Consider the following 17,776-nt stretch of genomic DNA (forward strand, 5'->3'; position numbering starts at 1 on the left):
TTAATCCACATTCCTACCTCGTCACCCATCTGAGGGACAAACGGGGACCTTCGGAGAGCYGTGTCTGTGATCCAAACTGGAGGGTGCCAGTCATAAGACAATTCCAAGTTTAATGGTTGTGCTGCAGCATCAGCCTTCACAAAATCAGACATAATGGACATGAACTCAAAACAACTCATTCCATTTYAATTTGGCAGACAACAGCTTAACTTACAAAGGACTAATCTAGAGCATTTCCAAAGAGTATCAGCAAAAATTCTCCTAGGCTTTGCTTGAGTTGTAACTGTATTTGTAATTCTAAAACTAAACATTCTTTCCCTATCTGGAGATTTGAGTGAGCAAGTTATTATTATGCAGATCGTAGCAGAAAGTTTTATAATTTAGATGAGTCTCAGTATCCAATTAAAAATTAATCAAGCTGCAAAAAACTATTTGACTCTACTTGGACAAAAATAAAAAGAAGGAGAGRAAAACATAATAAATGTATCAAAATTATGCCAGGCATAAAAATAATTTGTCTGCTCCTTTACGGTAGAAAACAACAAACAGTAGCTATTGTAACTAAAAAAGGTAATTATTTAAATTAACATTAAAATTTCAGTAGCTTAAAAAATAGTAATTACTGTAACTTATAAAAAACTAAAAATTCAAAGTGTAAATGGCCAATATCAACGCAGTGACTGTGTCCCTTAAGTATTACAATAGATAAAAAAAMCACACAAACCAGTGTAACAAAGTTATAGAGTCATAAAATGGTTTGGGTTTGAAGAGACTTTAAAGATCATCTTGTTCCAGTCCTCTGCCATAGTCAGGGACWCCTTCCACTAGACGAAGTTGCTCCAAGCCCTGTCTAACCTGGCCTTGGACACTCCCAGGGATGGGGCAGCCACAGCTTCTCTGGACATGTCCCAGTGCCTCGCCACTCTGAGAGTCAAGAATTTCTCCCTAATCTATCTAACCCTGGCCTCCTTCAGTTTAAGGCCATTCCCCCTTGTTCTAATCACTCCATGTCCTTGGAAAAAGTCTGATACTCAGTACTGATATTTAATAAACACATTTCCCCTTTAACATCAGCAAATTTGAGAACCCGTTTTATATGGAAAATCAAAAGTGCCTTCACTTGGAATGCAGGTTCTTCCCTACAAATCAGCAGATCCCTCACACTGGGAGGGATCAAATTTTACGTACCCTGTGTGCAGTGACAGCAAGATCTTTGTCTACTGTCAGTAATAATTTTTTTAACAGTTCCTAATGAAGAAGCCTAAAAGAGAAATCCTGAAAGACTGAGTAGGAGGAAAGAAATTTGTACCTCCTCCTGCTTTTTTGGTTTGGGTTTTTTCCTCCTTTTCCTCCTTCTTCTCTTGGGAGGAGAAGATTTCTCTGCTGACACCTCATCCTCAGAGGTGCTGCAGTACCTGACCGCTTTCCTCCGTGAGGTCCTCACGGGGGGCTGCAGGTTGATCCCGGCATCCGCGATCCAATCAGAGTATCTGCTTGAGGAATCACTGTCCACAGAAAACAGGGGAAACACAAAGAACCAAGCTGTCACTGCTGCAGAATACTGAACTCTCTTAGAAAAACATCAGTAGATACCAACTGGTTTTGAAAACAACTTCAAAATTACTTTGACTTGTAACTATTAATTCACTTGAAGTTTAACATGAATTTTTGGGAGAATCCAGTAATTCAAAGCACATTTCTTCAAACAATTGAAGTCTGGGTAATTTTAAAATCAGTAACTTTATTCAAGCAAGCTGTGTAATGGAATTCTGGACTAATCCAGAGACCTCCCTGGAGACCTCCCTAAGGAACTCATAAGCCAAACACTGCCTAAATACTTTATAGTTACGCAAATCTCACAGCTACATATGTGCTTTTTAGTATTTTTTATTTCTGGTACTACAGAAATATGAAAAAATAACAAAAAAGTCACAATAAAGTGATTAAAAACTTATCTATACAGTTCTACATAAAACTATAAACTGAAAAACTAAGATTTTTCAATTTTTTTTTAAGAGCAAGGAAAAAGAAATCCAACCAAAAAAATTTCAGAATGAAATTGGGAAACAAGTTTTCCTAATGAAGTTTTTCAGCCCTCAAAAACCAGAACAAAACACACTATAAAAATATTCCAGACTCTCATCTCTCTTTGCCATCTAGCAAAAAAAGCAAAGGAGTTGGGAGTTCCATTAAAGAACAAAAATGTTTTGGTAAAATGGACCAGTAAAAAACAATACAATGTGTCAGTAAAGTATATGAATTATACCTATATGATCATTATTCATATTGTTATTATCATATGATTATATCTGAAGCATGACAGAGCTTTCATACAACTTTTAATTTGTCAAAATTCAAGTAAAGCTCATTACGGGATGTGTTTTTTCACTTTACCTAGAACTATTACTATTGCTTTTTTTGTCACTTCTCCATTCTTCCTCTTCATCAGATGAACCAGAGCCCTCACTTTCTTCAGCTTCCTAAATTAAAAAAAACAAAGTCAAGCCAAAACCATGTTTTAGTGCTTGAAACTTAACAACATGCTGTCCATATTATCAAATTAAAATGAAGTTTAGTAAAAAGCTGTTAAAATGGAAATAAAAATAATTAGGTCATATAAAACACATAATGAAATCTGATTGATGGAGTAATTTACATTGCAAAAGGAATACATCAGTAACAACAATCACATCTCCCCTCCACACACAACAAGGGGATATTCTGTCACTGCTATGATTTTTTTGATTAGTTATAGAATCAGGTGGGAAGTTTTTTCCTCATTTTAATATCAATGGATTGATCAAATACTAATTGGTGTATTCATGAATGTATTTAAATGCAACACTAAACAGTAGAGATACTAAAGTGATGATATATTTTGATGTAATTCTTGATTGTTGCTGATCAACTCATTTGCATTAGTATCATGTTTTAAATTTTGTTTTTCATAACTGAAATGACTCAGGATGACGCATGGCTTATATGTCAAGTAATATGCTGTCAAGCAAAAATAAAAAAAGAACTTGAAATCTCATGGTGTTTTCTATTGTAGCTTCAAGTGTTTGAATCAGTCCAACTGATTGCCATTTTCACAGTAACAAAGCTCGCAGTCCTATCTCTAAAACCTGTTCATACATGATGTAGATGGACAATACTCACTGAACCTTTCAATTTAATGTTTTTAGCCACACTGAAATTCTTCAGAGGCAAGGAAAGGCAGGTCAGTTTCCAAGGAATGTTATTCCTCATCTTACTTGCAAGATTTCCTCAGCTGAACAGCCCCCTTTTTGTTAACTATTTTTCCATATGTTAGTGACTGGTCCAACAAGTCTGAGCATCTCCACTCCTTCCACTTCCCCCTTTCCCAGTTCAAAACTATTTTTTTGTGGGCAAGGTAAGACAAAGGCAGTCCAAGCAGTCCTACCACCCTTTTACAGAGCCTGCTATCATGACACCCAAAACTCCTGCTACCCATGGCAAAGTCTTGTGTCACCCCAAGCCAAAAAGAACAGATCCTGTGGAAGAATCACTTTARCAAGAACCTTCAAAATTTCTACTTCCAGACATGCGCAAAAATTTGGAAGGTTTTTACAGAAAAACAGCAAAACACATCTAAAATTCAAACTCGGAAGAGAACTCACCTGCTCTATTAAGCCAAAGCAGTTACCCCTTTCCTCCTCAGAAGACTCCAGCTGTTCAATGTTACTCCGTGTTCGGTAGTTGGAATATTTCCGTCTATGCAGTCTACGCTTGGATTGGATTAATGAAGACTCAGAGTCACTCTAATTTATAAAGAAGGAGAAGAACAGGAGTTAAACAACAATATTTATGTGGCAAACTTTTATGAGGATGTAAGGGTGGCTAAAAGCACTGCTGAACCCAAAAACTGGAGCAGCCTCATTATGTTAAAAATCCCTTTCACAAGAAACAATTTTCATGTAAGCCAAAAGTTTAAAATTTGCTGTTCCAAAGTCAGGATGCAGTAGTTGTTGTAAGTAATTGCTCTTTGTAAACTATTGTGACAGCTCCAGTCACACAACCCGATAAATGCATTTACAGAATCAAGACACTAACTGCCTATACTGTTCAATTAGAATCAGAGAATRGTTTGGGTTGGAAGGGACCTTAAAGACCATCTTATTTCAACCYCCAACTCCCCTCAGTAAAGGGGATCATGCAGTAGAATTCTTCTGTCCACAAACTGTTTTGTACTACAAGACACAGAAAATCAGCCCACAATCTTATMAAAACAGCTCAATAACCAATGTTTCCTTCTCACCAATCTCTCCCACAAAACAGATAATGAAAAAAGCATTTGAAAAGAGGGAAGTCTGAAGAAATTTCCCCATACAAAACACATTGTCAACTAAAGTAAAATGACAAGGGAACASTAGTAGAGCCTGCAATTGCTCAAATACGAGGTCTTGAATGCTCTCACTTGCATCTCAGTGCTTTAGCAGGACCTGCAGTAAMTGTTTCTAACTGCAGTAAAACCAGAATGGACTGAAAGTAATCCTGCCTTTAAAAAAYTACTCCCAAATACCTCACACAGAAGCAGTCAAGACTGGAAGCGAAAAGAATTCCAGGTATCCATAAAAAAAAATCACATCTTATGCTGCAATAACTGGAAGCTGAATCATCAGGGACCTTGGAAGACCATACASTAACCTCTGCTTTCATTTTCTACACCACCACTTGTCCTTGGGCACAGAATGTTCWCTTTTCTAGGAGCTGCCACATACCTTTTCCAGTGACTCAAATGACTTTTTCTTCTCTGTTGCATAAAGATCTCTCTCTTCTTCCCCTTTTGCAATCCGATATTCTTCCTGTTTCCTGTAAGAAAGTAATGAAAATCTAATTCTACACCTGTTTTGACAATGCTGATCTCTATCTCAAAATTCCTAACAWTTAATTCCATACCATTTTTAATTTCAGATGTTACTGTTGCTTTAATAACTCTAAACCATCCTATCATTTCTAGGTAAGAGTGAAAAATAYGGATGTTAAGAAAGTCTTCCTTCTAAACATCAAAATATAGTCAACTTGTTCAACTTCATTTTTAATTCACATTTTTCCCTTTGCAATCACCCTACCTCCCAACACTGGGAATGCTTCTTAAAACCTTCAGAGATGTGGCAGCACCTATGGTTGTGCTTTTAAAATGAAATGTTTAGCTATTAATTCCCCTTTTCACAGATGAATACTGATAGTACTTTTGAAAGCAAGCAGTTTAGCATTTCAAGTGATTTTAACTCATTGCCTCCAAAGTCTCCATGTCACCCAACTCTTCCATGCAAATGAATTCAACCTGTATCTTTTATTTTGGAGAAAGCAAGAATGTAGATRACCTAGCTGGCCTTAAAGATGATTTAAAATATAGAAATAGGAGAAAATCATTCAATTGAACAACTTCCATTTTTTCCTGTGGAACAGACCTTATAATTACGAGTTTTTAAGYACATTTGCCTACAACACTGACCTATTCCAACAGCACCCATTCTACCTTTTATGTAACAGCACCCAATTTGAGCMCCCAAGATGCTGCAGCCCTGCAGGTTCCTGACACACCTGAGCAAGCTGGGGGGGATCTCTGGCACCACGACTCTGCGCCTCCAGGCCTGCAGGTCCCTCTCGGTGGCCATTTGGCTGCGCGGGGCATTCTGGTGCATCTGCCGCACGCCCTCCACCTGCCCGCTGCGCCGCAGCCCAATGTTGGGAGGGGACTGGATGTCCAAACTCGGCCTCCTGAAAGCTGAAACAYACACACAAAATATTTTTGCCACGCTGCAGGGAACTGGAAGCTTGCTGCTTCTTATTGCAAGATAAAACAAATGAATAATTGCTGTACTTTTATTTCTGGAAGTACGTGTCTTGTAGCCTTCGGGGGATTATCTGGCTTRTAGAAAATGCAGTGAGATTACACAAAGACTTTTAAAATGGTTATTTCTGCTACTGTTTTCACAGAATCACAGAGTCATTTAGGCTGGAAAAGGCCTCCAAATYCAGCATTTGACCAACTTGTCAACCAGATCAGAGCACTGAGTGCCACAMCCAGCCATTTCCCGAAACATTACACAGTGAAATGAATTGTGRTGACAGAAGATTTCTTCAGAACTATTTCAGAAGCTCTGAGGTTAGAGAGTTCTAAAAAGCACTTTTCCTAGAGTTGAGATCATATAATTAAATACATAATTATATACTACATATTTACATAATTGTATCATAAAATACGTATTTTTCACATGTGTTATATAATTACATAATTAAAGATACCAGGACACAGCTCAGAAAAGTGTCTCATTTAAAGTGTTTCTGTAAAGAAGGGACAGGGGAAACCAGTTTGAACAATGACACAGTACTTCTTATGCAAAAAAWAAGTAATGCAAAAAAACTTATATTGGCAAATATTTGCAAAAAATTRTATTGTATATATTTTGCATGTTATCAATACCCTTTTCCTTTTAAAGTGAAAGGCTTTGTAATTTAATCACAGGAGCAGTAGCATTTTAATGAATAAAAATACCTTAACGAGATATTACAATGTTAGAGGAATCTTAATCCCCCAAACGATACTGAAGTTAAAACCAGTTTCAATACTTCACACAGCATAATAAAAATAGAAACAGAACAATTACTGAAGAATTTATCAGCAGTCCTAACCTCTTCTGGGTGTTCCCTCTCCATTTTGGGGGCCACTTGGAGCTTGATCAGCTCCAGTTCTCTGATCCTGTTCCAGCTGTAGCTGTCTGATCATCCCATCCAGAATGCTGGGCTCCAGGCCTGGCTCATCCTGGTCAACTGTCTGCTGGCCAATCACCTGCTCAACAACTTCTCCATCACCTTACAAACAGATCAAATGAATGAAATTATTCCACTAATTTATTTGAAATGAGACATTTATGGCATGTACAATTCAAACACACCTTGTGCACATAACTGCCCACAGAAAAGAAGTGCAACATCCATTTGAACTGATTTTGTTTTGCTTGTTTAAAATTGTGGTCACTATGGGACTTCACAGCATCTTAGGTGAACATAAATATACATCATCAAGTGCAAAAACGGCATTTTTAAATTGCTCATGCTCCCTTAAGAACTAGTGCATAACCTACTTCTGAATGCAGAGCTTCAGTGACAATGTTCTTACTTGTGGCTATGTATCCAAGCTGAGGAATCAAATGCTCATCTGCACAGTTCTCCCTTCCAGGCACCAATCTTTGATATTTTGTTGGATGAGGGTTTCCATCCACATCCACTAAGAAGGGAGGRGGCATGAGGTGAGGGGCCTGCTGAGTCTGCTCATCCAGGACATAGTTGTTGGAGTCTCGGATCAGTGGCCGATAGTCAGTGTGGAAGAACATCTGATCAGGAATCTAAAAGGAAATTATATTTTTATGTTAGCAGTTTGAAAAAAAAAAAAAAGCTAAAGAACAGAGAACAAGCACTAAATTCTCTAAAATCTTTCTAAAGGTAAAAGACAAATTCCCACTCAGAAGAGTTATGTGTATTGAATTTTTGATAGTGCTTTTGCAGGCAACAAAATTCTTTCAGAAATCAAAAGGCTGAGGTAACTAGAGGCAAAAGCACTGTTTTACACTTAAAAGTATTTCTCTCTCATTCTGTTTTTTCCCTCTACAATTATCAGAATCACAGAATACTCAAGAGTTCAAAGGGACCCACAAGGATCATCAAGYCCAGCTCGTAAGTGAACGGCCTCCAAGTTTCCTTGTAAGRAACTTAYTGGCTAAAGCTCAACTTCAGCTCTCAAAGTAAAGTTTTCCTAATCATAATTTATTTCTTAATCTATGTCCACCTAAAATTTTTTCTGCAACTGGAAGTCTGCTGAGTCCATGAGGCTAAAGGAAAATGGTTACATAAATATTAGATCACAGTCAGAATGTTTGCTTCCAGCAGAGATGGGAAAGATGAAGAGAAGAAGTTTCAACTTCAGCTAAGAATGCAGAACAAAGAAAAAATAATTCTCTAAAGTGACACACATGGAATGACCACTGCAACCTGAAAAAAATGAGGGGAAGTGAAGAATAGAAGGAATGTGTGTTTATCAAAACAAAAAGGAAGCAGGCTGGTAATTAAAAAATGCCAAACATTTATCCTATACACATTTTCCTGGTATTTGAAAACCCACAGTGCTGGATGAGTAATTTACTTTTACTTAATTTAATCAACTACAGTGAATTTGGGCTTGAGTGAGCTAAGTACTAAAAACTGCAAGATAAACCAGCAGAAATTAGAAGCATTTTTAAGGTTGAACAATTAATGTGAATTTAGCTGTCTCCAAGATGAAAATGTATTCCAGGAATATTCTTGGGAGCTACTCCCCTGGGAATATTAAGGCATTTTCTTCTGCTCTGCCAGGATCATATAAGCAAGACAATTTACTGACATCAAGGAATCCAATATATTTGGATCCTATAGTCACACAAAGGCTCTTTACATATGAACTTTTAAATTAATTAATGTAATAATATCATTTCAGTTAGAAATTTGATACAGAGTTCTGATAAAAAGCTGAACTTACCTTTTCATAAGGCCTGCTACAGCCAAAACCAAATATTAGCAGATGTCCATGAGAATCTGTGCATGCAAAATGCTGCCCATCTGGTGAAAATTTACAGTCAAAAACAGCTCCATGTCCTTGGCCTTCAATCTGGATTGAAGGAAGAAAAAAACCCTCAAGATTATTTGACCWATTTTTTTCCAAGCAAACCATAAGCATCAAAAATTAATTACTGTATCAAAAGCAATCATGCATCTCCCTGAACACCACCATTAAGGCACAAGTAATTTTGTTACTTCAGTGTGTTTCTTTTCCCTTTGACATGTGAATTTAAGTCCTGAACCATTYGATTTGAAAAGATGGACTATAGGGTATGAAAACATATTGTTCAGTAAATAAAATAAAGAAATAAAGGTTGTATTTTTTAGGCTTTTTAKATGTCAGAACACTTTGAATAAACTGGAGTAAATATAGATTGATTAAACAACTTTCAAGACAAACCCAGAGAATCTTAGAACTTAAAAAATCTCTTTGCCATTGACTGGCCAGGAAAAAAAGGAAGATTAAAATATTTATATGAAAATTAGATCAGAGCTTAAGTCTCAGAGAAAATAAATTAAAGTGTTAATCATGAGCTGACAAATGGAGCCCGCAAGCAGTGTGCCAATGGATAATAAGATTGCAATTTCTAAGACAGTCGAAAATACAAGTATCTGTCCACAGGAATCTTGAAACAATGGTTTAAAAGTGAGCCTTTCAGATGGCACCTCATCTCAGCTGAGGAAAACAACTGAATGAAGTGCACAATGATCTGCAGTAACCCAGAGTGGAAAAGCTGCAATAATCAGAAAATTCTAAGGTAAAAAGCTCTAAGAAAAAAAAAAAAAAGCCATAAATTTTGCTGGTTTAGGATTTTTCCATCTGGTCAGTCCTTTTTTTCTTTTTTTCCCAAAAGGTGAAGGGATTGTGAATGTTGGGGACAATTCCTTAAGCTGCAAATACACTGCTATGTGGGGAGAAAAACTTGSATTTAAAGGAGATCTTACCATGTTGAAGTAATGCTTTGTTTTTGTGCCTTTGGTGATGTCCCATATGAAGATGTTGCCATCGTGACCTGCTGACAGCATTATCCTGGAATCAAAAGGATGGGTCTCCAAGACAAACACTTCATCTGCATGGCCCTGGAATTTAAAATTGCACATCACATGCAAACAAGGAAAATCCACATCAGCAGGATATTCACAGTAGAGCCCAAAGCCTGTGCCATCCTCCCTGGAAAATTAAATCCCAGGCAGCCACAAAGACTTGAGCATTCCTAAGRTARTAATTTTCTAGATTCAAGCAAGAAYTGTAGAAATTTAGAGCTCTTGCCAAAGGATGGTAAATTATTCAATGGGCAAGTTACTGCACAAAAACTTTTATTTATTCCACATTTACTTGTTCCTTTTATTTATGGCCAAAGTCCAAAGCAGGAGGAAACAGCAGGTTTTGATTAAAAAAAAAATCCCAGGGAACACCACGTTTGCTGTATCATTCATACAGAGCTTTCAAGACTAATCAGGTCTAATTATGAACTCAGCATGCACRTATCACTGCAATTCCAGGCAATCGTTCAAAAAGCAAGGAAAATTCCATACCACCAAGTCATGGAGCAACTGCCCTGTACTGGAATTCCAAACTTTGAGCAGATGATTATTCACAGCCGTAACAACATAGTTGTCATTTTGGTTCCAAGCTATCATGGTTACTTTAGGCTTCATGAATTTGTCTTCTTCGGCACATGTGTCGCTATTTTAAGAAAGTGAGATCAGAAATGTATTTTGTAAGTATTTATGTATTTTARTTATTCCATTTCAATGTCAAAATACAGAAAAATAACCTGTTTTCCCATGTTAATAATCAGACAACAAAAAGGAAGTGAAAAATGAAATTTGGGTCGAGACTTTTTCCACAAAAATCATTTGAAGCAAATCTGGATTTTTAACACACTTATTTTAGAGGATGTAATAATCTCTTTCCCATCTGAGATGCAAGAAAAACGGCTTTCCTTTTTCATGGAATCTTGGCTCCTCTAGAATTACAGTTCAAATATAAATCCTTTAAAATTCCGGACTTTTTACAGTCAGCTTTTCCAACTACCTGATTCTGGAGCCAATCTCCACATTAACTAAGAATTTTTTTCTGAGTCTCAACATAAATATAGTAAAGATAATATTTTTGCTTAACCTCAATCTACTGCCTTACTCTCTCACCAAAATACACTTATAGGATACTGTAAGACTCCCCTTTAGCCTTTTAGTCAAGTGAAGGAATAATTTTTCATTTGAACACCGTCACTGTAAGATTATGTATATTGCACTTCAACCAGAGGCCTCCCTTACAATCATTCTCAACGACAACCACCATCAAATCTCAAATATTAGTAACTCCTCCTTTCTTTGTAAAATCAGGTTTTCTTCATGGCTTTTTTCATGGTCTTTTTAATCATACAAAAAGCCTGAAATCATCCTCCAATCAAGCCATGTACCTATGGTACATTAGGCTTTTAATTTAATCACCTACACATCATTTAATTAAACTCTCATTTAACCACCTACAAATTAATTTCTATTTAGTGTCTATGGAAGCTGACTGAGCATTCTGTACTCCTGTATCATTCCCCTTCAGGTTTACCCACCACTACATAATATCCTGATTTTCACCTCTAATGACATTATTCAGACTGGTGTCACCAGAATTTGACCAATGCAATTTTTAAAAAGGAGAAAACGGGAATAATCAGCAAGACCAGTCCTTGAGGAAAGCCACCTATTCCATGTCATAACCTCTCCTGCAAATAGGTCACCACCCACTTTATTTTTACTAATCTAAAAATATTTCTCCCATGAGACATCAGGTGTCTGACTAACACCCAGATAGAGAAGGTAGACTGCACTTGCTGTTCACTTTTTCTTTCCCTGAAAAGAGGCAATAAATTTAATWTACTACAGAGTACATTTGAAAGTTTTATGAAGACTTACAAATTTATGAAAGCAGACTCAAATTCAGCAATTATTACATCACCACAACACTCTTCATCCCCTCCCAAGACCACAGAACTTGATCAAAATGTTGCTAAGGCTTACTTTCATTTGAGAATTGAGTTTTTCAATCTTTCTGAATTTACACAACAGGAAATAAGAAATAAACACTACACCTACCCCAGCAGTCGATCAGACATATCCAACAAAATACTCCTCCATTCTGCTTGCTCAAAACGCCAGATTCGAGCTGTCCCATCTCTGCTGCCACTTATGAACCTGAAAAAGTATTAAAAATTAATTCATTTATTTTCAAAAAAAATGCTTTAAGGTATTTTTAGAGTTACACACTACTACAACATAAATTTTGCAATGGATGACTGATAGAAGTGAAATCTTCCATTTGTGGCCAAGAAAATTCTTTCCATTAACTTTCTTTTCAGACCATTGGGAAAGAGTTTCTCTGAATTGAATAACTGAATAAAGTTACACAAAACATGTAGAACAGAGAAGCAAGTTCCAAAGTTTAATTCAATTCACAAACTTATCCTCAACTCCTCGTCAATACAAAACTTTAATGATGTGTTTTAAGCAATAGCAGAGGATCAGATACTGAAATACAGGCAAGAACTAATCAGATGAAAAGAATTTTAAATTATTGTTGTCCATTTTCACTGCATTTTTCATACTTCCTATACAATATTTACTGATTCTGAAAGGAAAGGAGGAGGAAAAGGTTTATGCCACAAACACACTGGATATATTAAAAAGTGTTAAYATTCCTCCAGATAAAAAAAAAMAAAAAAAAACCCAGCCGAGTCAAAAATATAATCTAAAACAGATTAACAGAAAGATGAAATAACTGAAACTTCATTATGCTCCTGCATCAGTCCAAATTTCCCTTTTGAGTTCTAAATAAGTAGATTTTTCTTACTGGAAACATCCAGTAATAGATTCTTAATTCCAAAATAATGTATTTTTTGTTCACATTTGAGCATCTTTCAACATACCTGTCCCCACCATTAGAAAACTGAATGCTGTCAACTTTGTCCTGTAAGAAAAAGTACAGTTGTTAGAAATTTTATTTTTTAAATGGAAAATGAGTTTTTTGACAGTTCTGAGCTTAGTAAAATCTGAAACAACGAAAAAGCAGAATACTGTATAATAGTTTTAACTTCAAGGCAAACCAAGTCCAACAAACATTTCCCAGAATTCACCAACCATTAATGGATTTAAAATGCAYGTTTTAAAAACTAGCTGAATTAAATACGGATTAACAGATTAAATAACATGGCTGACAACTGAATCATATGTGAATATATTTCCAATACTCTAAATCAACTACAATAGTGAGGAATCTGCTGTTCCCAGTCCTACTTAGATGTTCATTAGAGAAAGAAACCATTATTCATTTTTATTCTGAAAGTACAGAAAGAGCAGATATTACATTTTGTCTTCAGAGTGGAAGTCGCCTCTACATACAAAATAGGTATCAATAAAGCCTTATCAATACAACAAAGTCAGATTTTGTAGTAGAGGAAACCTTATTAGGGCAAAAAAAAATTGATTAAAAGCATTACTAAAAACCTACTCATATTATCTTGTGACTTCAGTATTACTCAAACTGACTAATTAACTAATTACTTACAGCATGACTTTCCAATTCAGCTATTCTCTCAGGTGTTTCAGAGCCAAAAAAATACATCCTGATGACATGGTCAGTGCTGCCAGTTGCTAAAAACATACCACCTGTAAAAATCAAGCAATAATTAACCTACTAYAGCAGAAATTAAAACAGGTCACCACCATTTCTCAGAGGCCTGGTTTTAAATAAAAAAACCCACAACTATTTTAAGAATGGCACATTTTTCATGCTCTTCCACTGACACACATATGTGAAAGGAAATCCCTTTCTTGCCCCAGAAAGTGTTATCAGTCACAGTAAAAATAAATTAGTGTTACAAAGATTTTAAAATACATAGCTAAGGTGATGCTGAAGCTTCTAACACTAAATTGCACAGAGAAGCATTCAGTGGTGGAGAATATGGGTGAATACAACCAAATTATGTAGATGATTCTCACTATGTCTCATTTGTGCAAGTGAATTGCTTCAAAACTAGGTTGCGGTGTGAGTAAACCATTTAAGTGAAGTACACCAGTGTAAATACACCAGTATTTAGCTGTGGTGGCAGAAATTCCAAGATCTGCCTCTAACTGCTGTCAAAAAAAAACCCCAAACAAGCAAAATGTCAAAAAAACCCTCCCAACATAACCCAGGGCTCTATCCTGACAATGTTAACAAGCTACACTTGGATTTGCTTTTTATTTCTGAAATTCCCAGTCAGCCACATGAACTGAGTGAAATAGAATTACAAGCCAGGAGTAAAGCTCATTAAAGACGCATTTCTGGATCCTTAAGAAAGAAGTATCTTTATGACCATCCCTGGCACTGAATCAAGAGCTCCTGTTGGCAGGAACCACTTCTTCTGCTGGTGATTGGCAAAACGGGCACTCTAAGATGCTACAATCCCTAACATTATACCAGAGGATTAAACAAAAATCAAAATCCAGTAAAGATGGATAAAAGGAAACAGACATCAGATGACCGTTACTCCTGTGAAATCACTAAYTTCTTCAACAGTCTTTCACTGTTAGTTAAGGCAAGTCCCATGATTTAATTATGTCACAGCTAACAATGCACATCTGTGTAATTATTTACTCACAGCTGCAGGTTTTGTCCATTTTATAGCTGTCACAACCAAGTATTATAAGCAYACTTCAGAGGAAAGAAATCACAATGCTAAACTCCATCTGACTTACCCACACTGAAGGAGGAACAAAGCATCTGAACCCCTGGTCTGGGTTTCTCAGTGAACTTCACTGGCTTGGTGCTTAAAGAGAAAAGATGCTTGAAAAGGCCACACCATCAAAAAYTTGGCTTTTAACAACATTTCAAAACAAAGGGTTTATTCAAAAATGGATCACTTTATACTAAATGCCATGATGTGGCACATGATCATCCTGGTTCTCTACTTTCTAGCAATAATTAATGTATTTTTTGTACAAAGAGTAATCACATATTGAACATTTAAAATCATCCTGAACATATATATTCTGCATGCTAGTTCTGTAAGAAACATCCTAAAATTACAGGACTGCTGGAAAATCAACACAGACAACAAGTTGTATTATGCTTTCCAACACATTTATATTTCCAGCCCTTCCTGCTGTCCTCCATTTGTATTTTTTAGTAAAGAAAAAAATTAGTATATTTCCSAACTAATCTCCCAAGTCAGTGGCACAACATAAATTTGTAAAGGATAGAGTTAGTGATGGTGTTTTAAAATAATTATGGAATACATTATTTGCATAGCATTTTTATTACCACAAAAAAACAGTGGAGTAAAAAGCACTTGACTTATTTTACTCAAGCCTAGGATGGCATAAAGGTTAATCAGCAAAACATTCACATACTTGAATTTCATGGAATCTGTATCCCACTGCCAAAAGCAAACAGTTCCATCTGCACCAGTAGAGACCATGTATCGCATGGAGCCTTTCACCATGGGACTAAACTAAAAAGAAAGTAAAATCAGACACAGAAAGGAGATTTAAGAACTGCTTATGAATTTCTCAAAAAGTAAATGTAAAACTTAGATTTAATTTGGAYTTTTCACCTCAAACTGCTAGAGCAGTTGTTGGCAATTTTCCTGTTTAGTGTTTACAAAGTATTATCTCCCCTACTTTAAGATCAAGTGTGGTGTACGTTTCAATTACTGCATAAAAAAAACCCCAATTCCTTCAGTGGTTTGGGTTTGATGTATTCACTAACCACAATCATTCACTGAAAATCCTGCCAATGAACAAAGAATTGAGCAAAGCAGACTGAAAAAAGGGGAAGTTTGACTAGACAGGTGTACTTTAAAAAGCTATAATGAAGCAGAGCATGAAAGATGAGAAGTTTGAATATGTAAATCTGCATYACATTTAATTTTATAGGAATTCCTCAGAAATACTTCTTGAAGACATTTATTGCTGTGCACAAAGCTACCCTTCAGAAAGCTTTACAGATACAAGTTGTTAAAACTGCTCAACTGCTAACATTGAAAACAGTCAAAAAAATTGTAAATATTGCAATTACATTATTATTCAGAAAGCTGAAATTAAAAAATCCACACACTACAATAAAAGAAGCACCACAAATATTTTAGCATTAAAAAGCCAACCAAAGTGAAAAATGYAATGAATGCCACAGAAAGTGCAGATACGAAGATTAATCTGAGGCAGCATTTTTGAGAAAAATGCAGAATTGCTTGCTCATACTGAGCTTCACAAGCCACTTTTCACCCCTCAACACAAGCTGCTGGTCTCACTGGAGAACACAGCAAACCTGAATAATGACCTACCAGTTTCTGTGTTAATTARGGAATTACAAAGGCCAAAATGAGACTGAATCCAAAGGACCACCAAGAGCACCTTGTGTATCAAATCACCTTCAAGTTTAAATATGCTACGTTACCCAGAACACCTGTGGGCTTCTGAAAGCTTCAAAACCTTTGAAGCTTTCTGCTTCCTCCTTATGAGAGTAAAACAAATACCCACACCACAGAAGCTGCAGGAATCCCATAATGGAACAGGAACTCATCCACACAAACCAGAATATCATGTCTTCAGTAAGAGACATCAGGACATGGTATYCTTCCAAAAGTTCCCTTTTGTTCCCACAACTCAAATATTATAAGTACTGATCTTTAATTCCTGTCATCTTCAGTTAAATACTCAGGAATTCTAGAGAAGCAAGGAATTTACTGGTTTTTAAGGAGGTTTGTCTGGTGATTTTACTGATTTTTGACGGGAATATTTGCACAGACAGTAATCATTTCTCACACATATAATTTCAGTTTTTAGTATGTAGGAACACTTTAAAAACCCCGTACCTGCAATGAGGTAATGGAACCTGTGTGCCCATGGAGGACAGCAACTGGTGCACAAGTCCTCAGACACCACACTCGGATCATCTTGTCACAGCTCCCAGCTGCAATCATGGTGTTCTCATAGTTCACAGCCATGTCAGAAATCTCTGCTGAATGTCCTCGTAAGGTGGCAAATAATCTGCCATTGTGAGTGGACCAGATCTTCACCAGRCAGTCATCTGAGCCCTAGAGACAAATATGTATTAAGGACAACTTCTGACATGTTTCTGACCTTTAATTACAGCAAATTGTTCCATTTAAGCAAGGCACAGGAGCTCCACGTTAACAGCACTGATATTTATCTCTCAAAATTTTAGCCTAACATCCACTTCCATCATCTAAAGCAATATTCAGAGTTGGATGTATTTCATCAACTTACAGTAAATATTCTGTGTCCAGTCCTATCAAATGCAACACAATACACAGAAGAGAGATGGCCAAGGATCCTTCTGTGCATCTTGACATGCTGGTACATACTTCCTGGGAATGAAGTGCTGAACTTGGCATATCCAGTTAATTGCTTTGCTCGATGTACCTCCACTAGAACACAGAAATCAAATCATGTTTAAAACATGTCTGTTCTAAAACCTGTGTGTTATTCAACTTGCATTAATATTAAAGAGTTACTAGAAATCCCATTCACAGTCAGGTTTCACAGATTTCACAGTCAGGTTTCCTCTTATTTGCCATTTTTTCTGTGTGTGAAAATAGTATTTTAAATGTGCTGCAGCAGCAGTGGGGAGAGTTGAGAGGATCTTACCAAGATTTGGTGGGGTGCCATAGTTGACAGGCATTTCAGGGGGTCTGCCTCGATGAAGAGCAGCAAATGCAGAGCCCTTCCAAACAGTGTTCCTGCAATCTGTAAAAACAGTTGAAGTTCATMATAAGCATTTATTAAAAATACCAAGAGAGCTGCAGTTCCAAAACACAGCACAGGGCCCTTCTAGAGGTGGTCTCAAACACAGGACTGAAGCTACAAAAAAACAGAGGCACCAATTGCCTCAAATCTTTCCATAAACAGTGCAGTGTCAGAGATAAATCAATTCAATAGCAACAGAAGGAAGAAAAACCAACAAAACACAACCAAGCACCAGACTTTGAAATTACTCCTAAATGATAGTACCTCCTGCAGTTCACATGACACAAAACTAACTTTTCAACTGATTTTTAACATTTTCATGAATACTTATTCAGAAATGTAATTAGTATTTATCAGTATGAAGCTATTTAATTGAGATGATCTCAAGACTCTTTTGGTACCCAAA

At 36.4% G+C, this 17,776-nt stretch overlaps 1 protein-coding gene across 1 annotated transcript in view; it reads right to left on the minus strand.

Moving 5' to 3' along the window:
• Positions 1-17,776, minus strand: part of BRWD1 (bromodomain and WD repeat domain containing 1) — a 42,429-nt gene that overhangs the window by 20,280 nt on the left and 4,373 nt on the right. Inside the window, exons 6-24 of the mRNA XM_057373991.1 lie at positions 17,272-17,370; positions 16,891-17,051; positions 16,476-16,697; positions 15,013-15,113; positions 14,359-14,429; positions 13,187-13,287; positions 12,549-12,589; positions 11,719-11,817; positions 10,156-10,306; positions 9,565-9,699; positions 8,540-8,668; positions 7,148-7,373; positions 6,661-6,840; positions 5,569-5,752; positions 4,743-4,833; positions 3,642-3,782; positions 2,395-2,480; positions 1,310-1,505; positions 18-134 (exon numbers count right to left, since the gene is read on the minus strand). Of these exons, the coding sequence (XP_057229974.1) occupies positions 18-134; positions 1,310-1,505; positions 2,395-2,480; positions 3,642-3,782; positions 4,743-4,833; positions 5,569-5,752; positions 6,661-6,840; positions 7,148-7,373; positions 8,540-8,668; positions 9,565-9,699; positions 10,156-10,306; positions 11,719-11,817; positions 12,549-12,589; positions 13,187-13,287; positions 14,359-14,429; positions 15,013-15,113; positions 16,476-16,697; positions 16,891-17,051; positions 17,272-17,370 (2,531 nt within the window). The remainder of the gene's footprint in view (positions 1-17; positions 135-1,309; positions 1,506-2,394; positions 2,481-3,641; positions 3,783-4,742; positions 4,834-5,568; positions 5,753-6,660; positions 6,841-7,147; positions 7,374-8,539; positions 8,669-9,564; positions 9,700-10,155; positions 10,307-11,718; positions 11,818-12,548; positions 12,590-13,186; positions 13,288-14,358; positions 14,430-15,012; positions 15,114-16,475; positions 16,698-16,890; positions 17,052-17,271; positions 17,371-17,776) is intronic.

The sequence above is a fragment of the Malurus melanocephalus genome, unplaced genomic scaffold (genome assembly GCF_030028575.1).
Source record: "Malurus melanocephalus ecotype Western Australia unplaced genomic scaffold, MMel_1.1 scaffold_212, whole genome shotgun sequence".
NCBI classification, from domain to species: Eukaryota; Metazoa; Chordata; class Aves; order Passeriformes; family Maluridae; genus Malurus; species Malurus melanocephalus.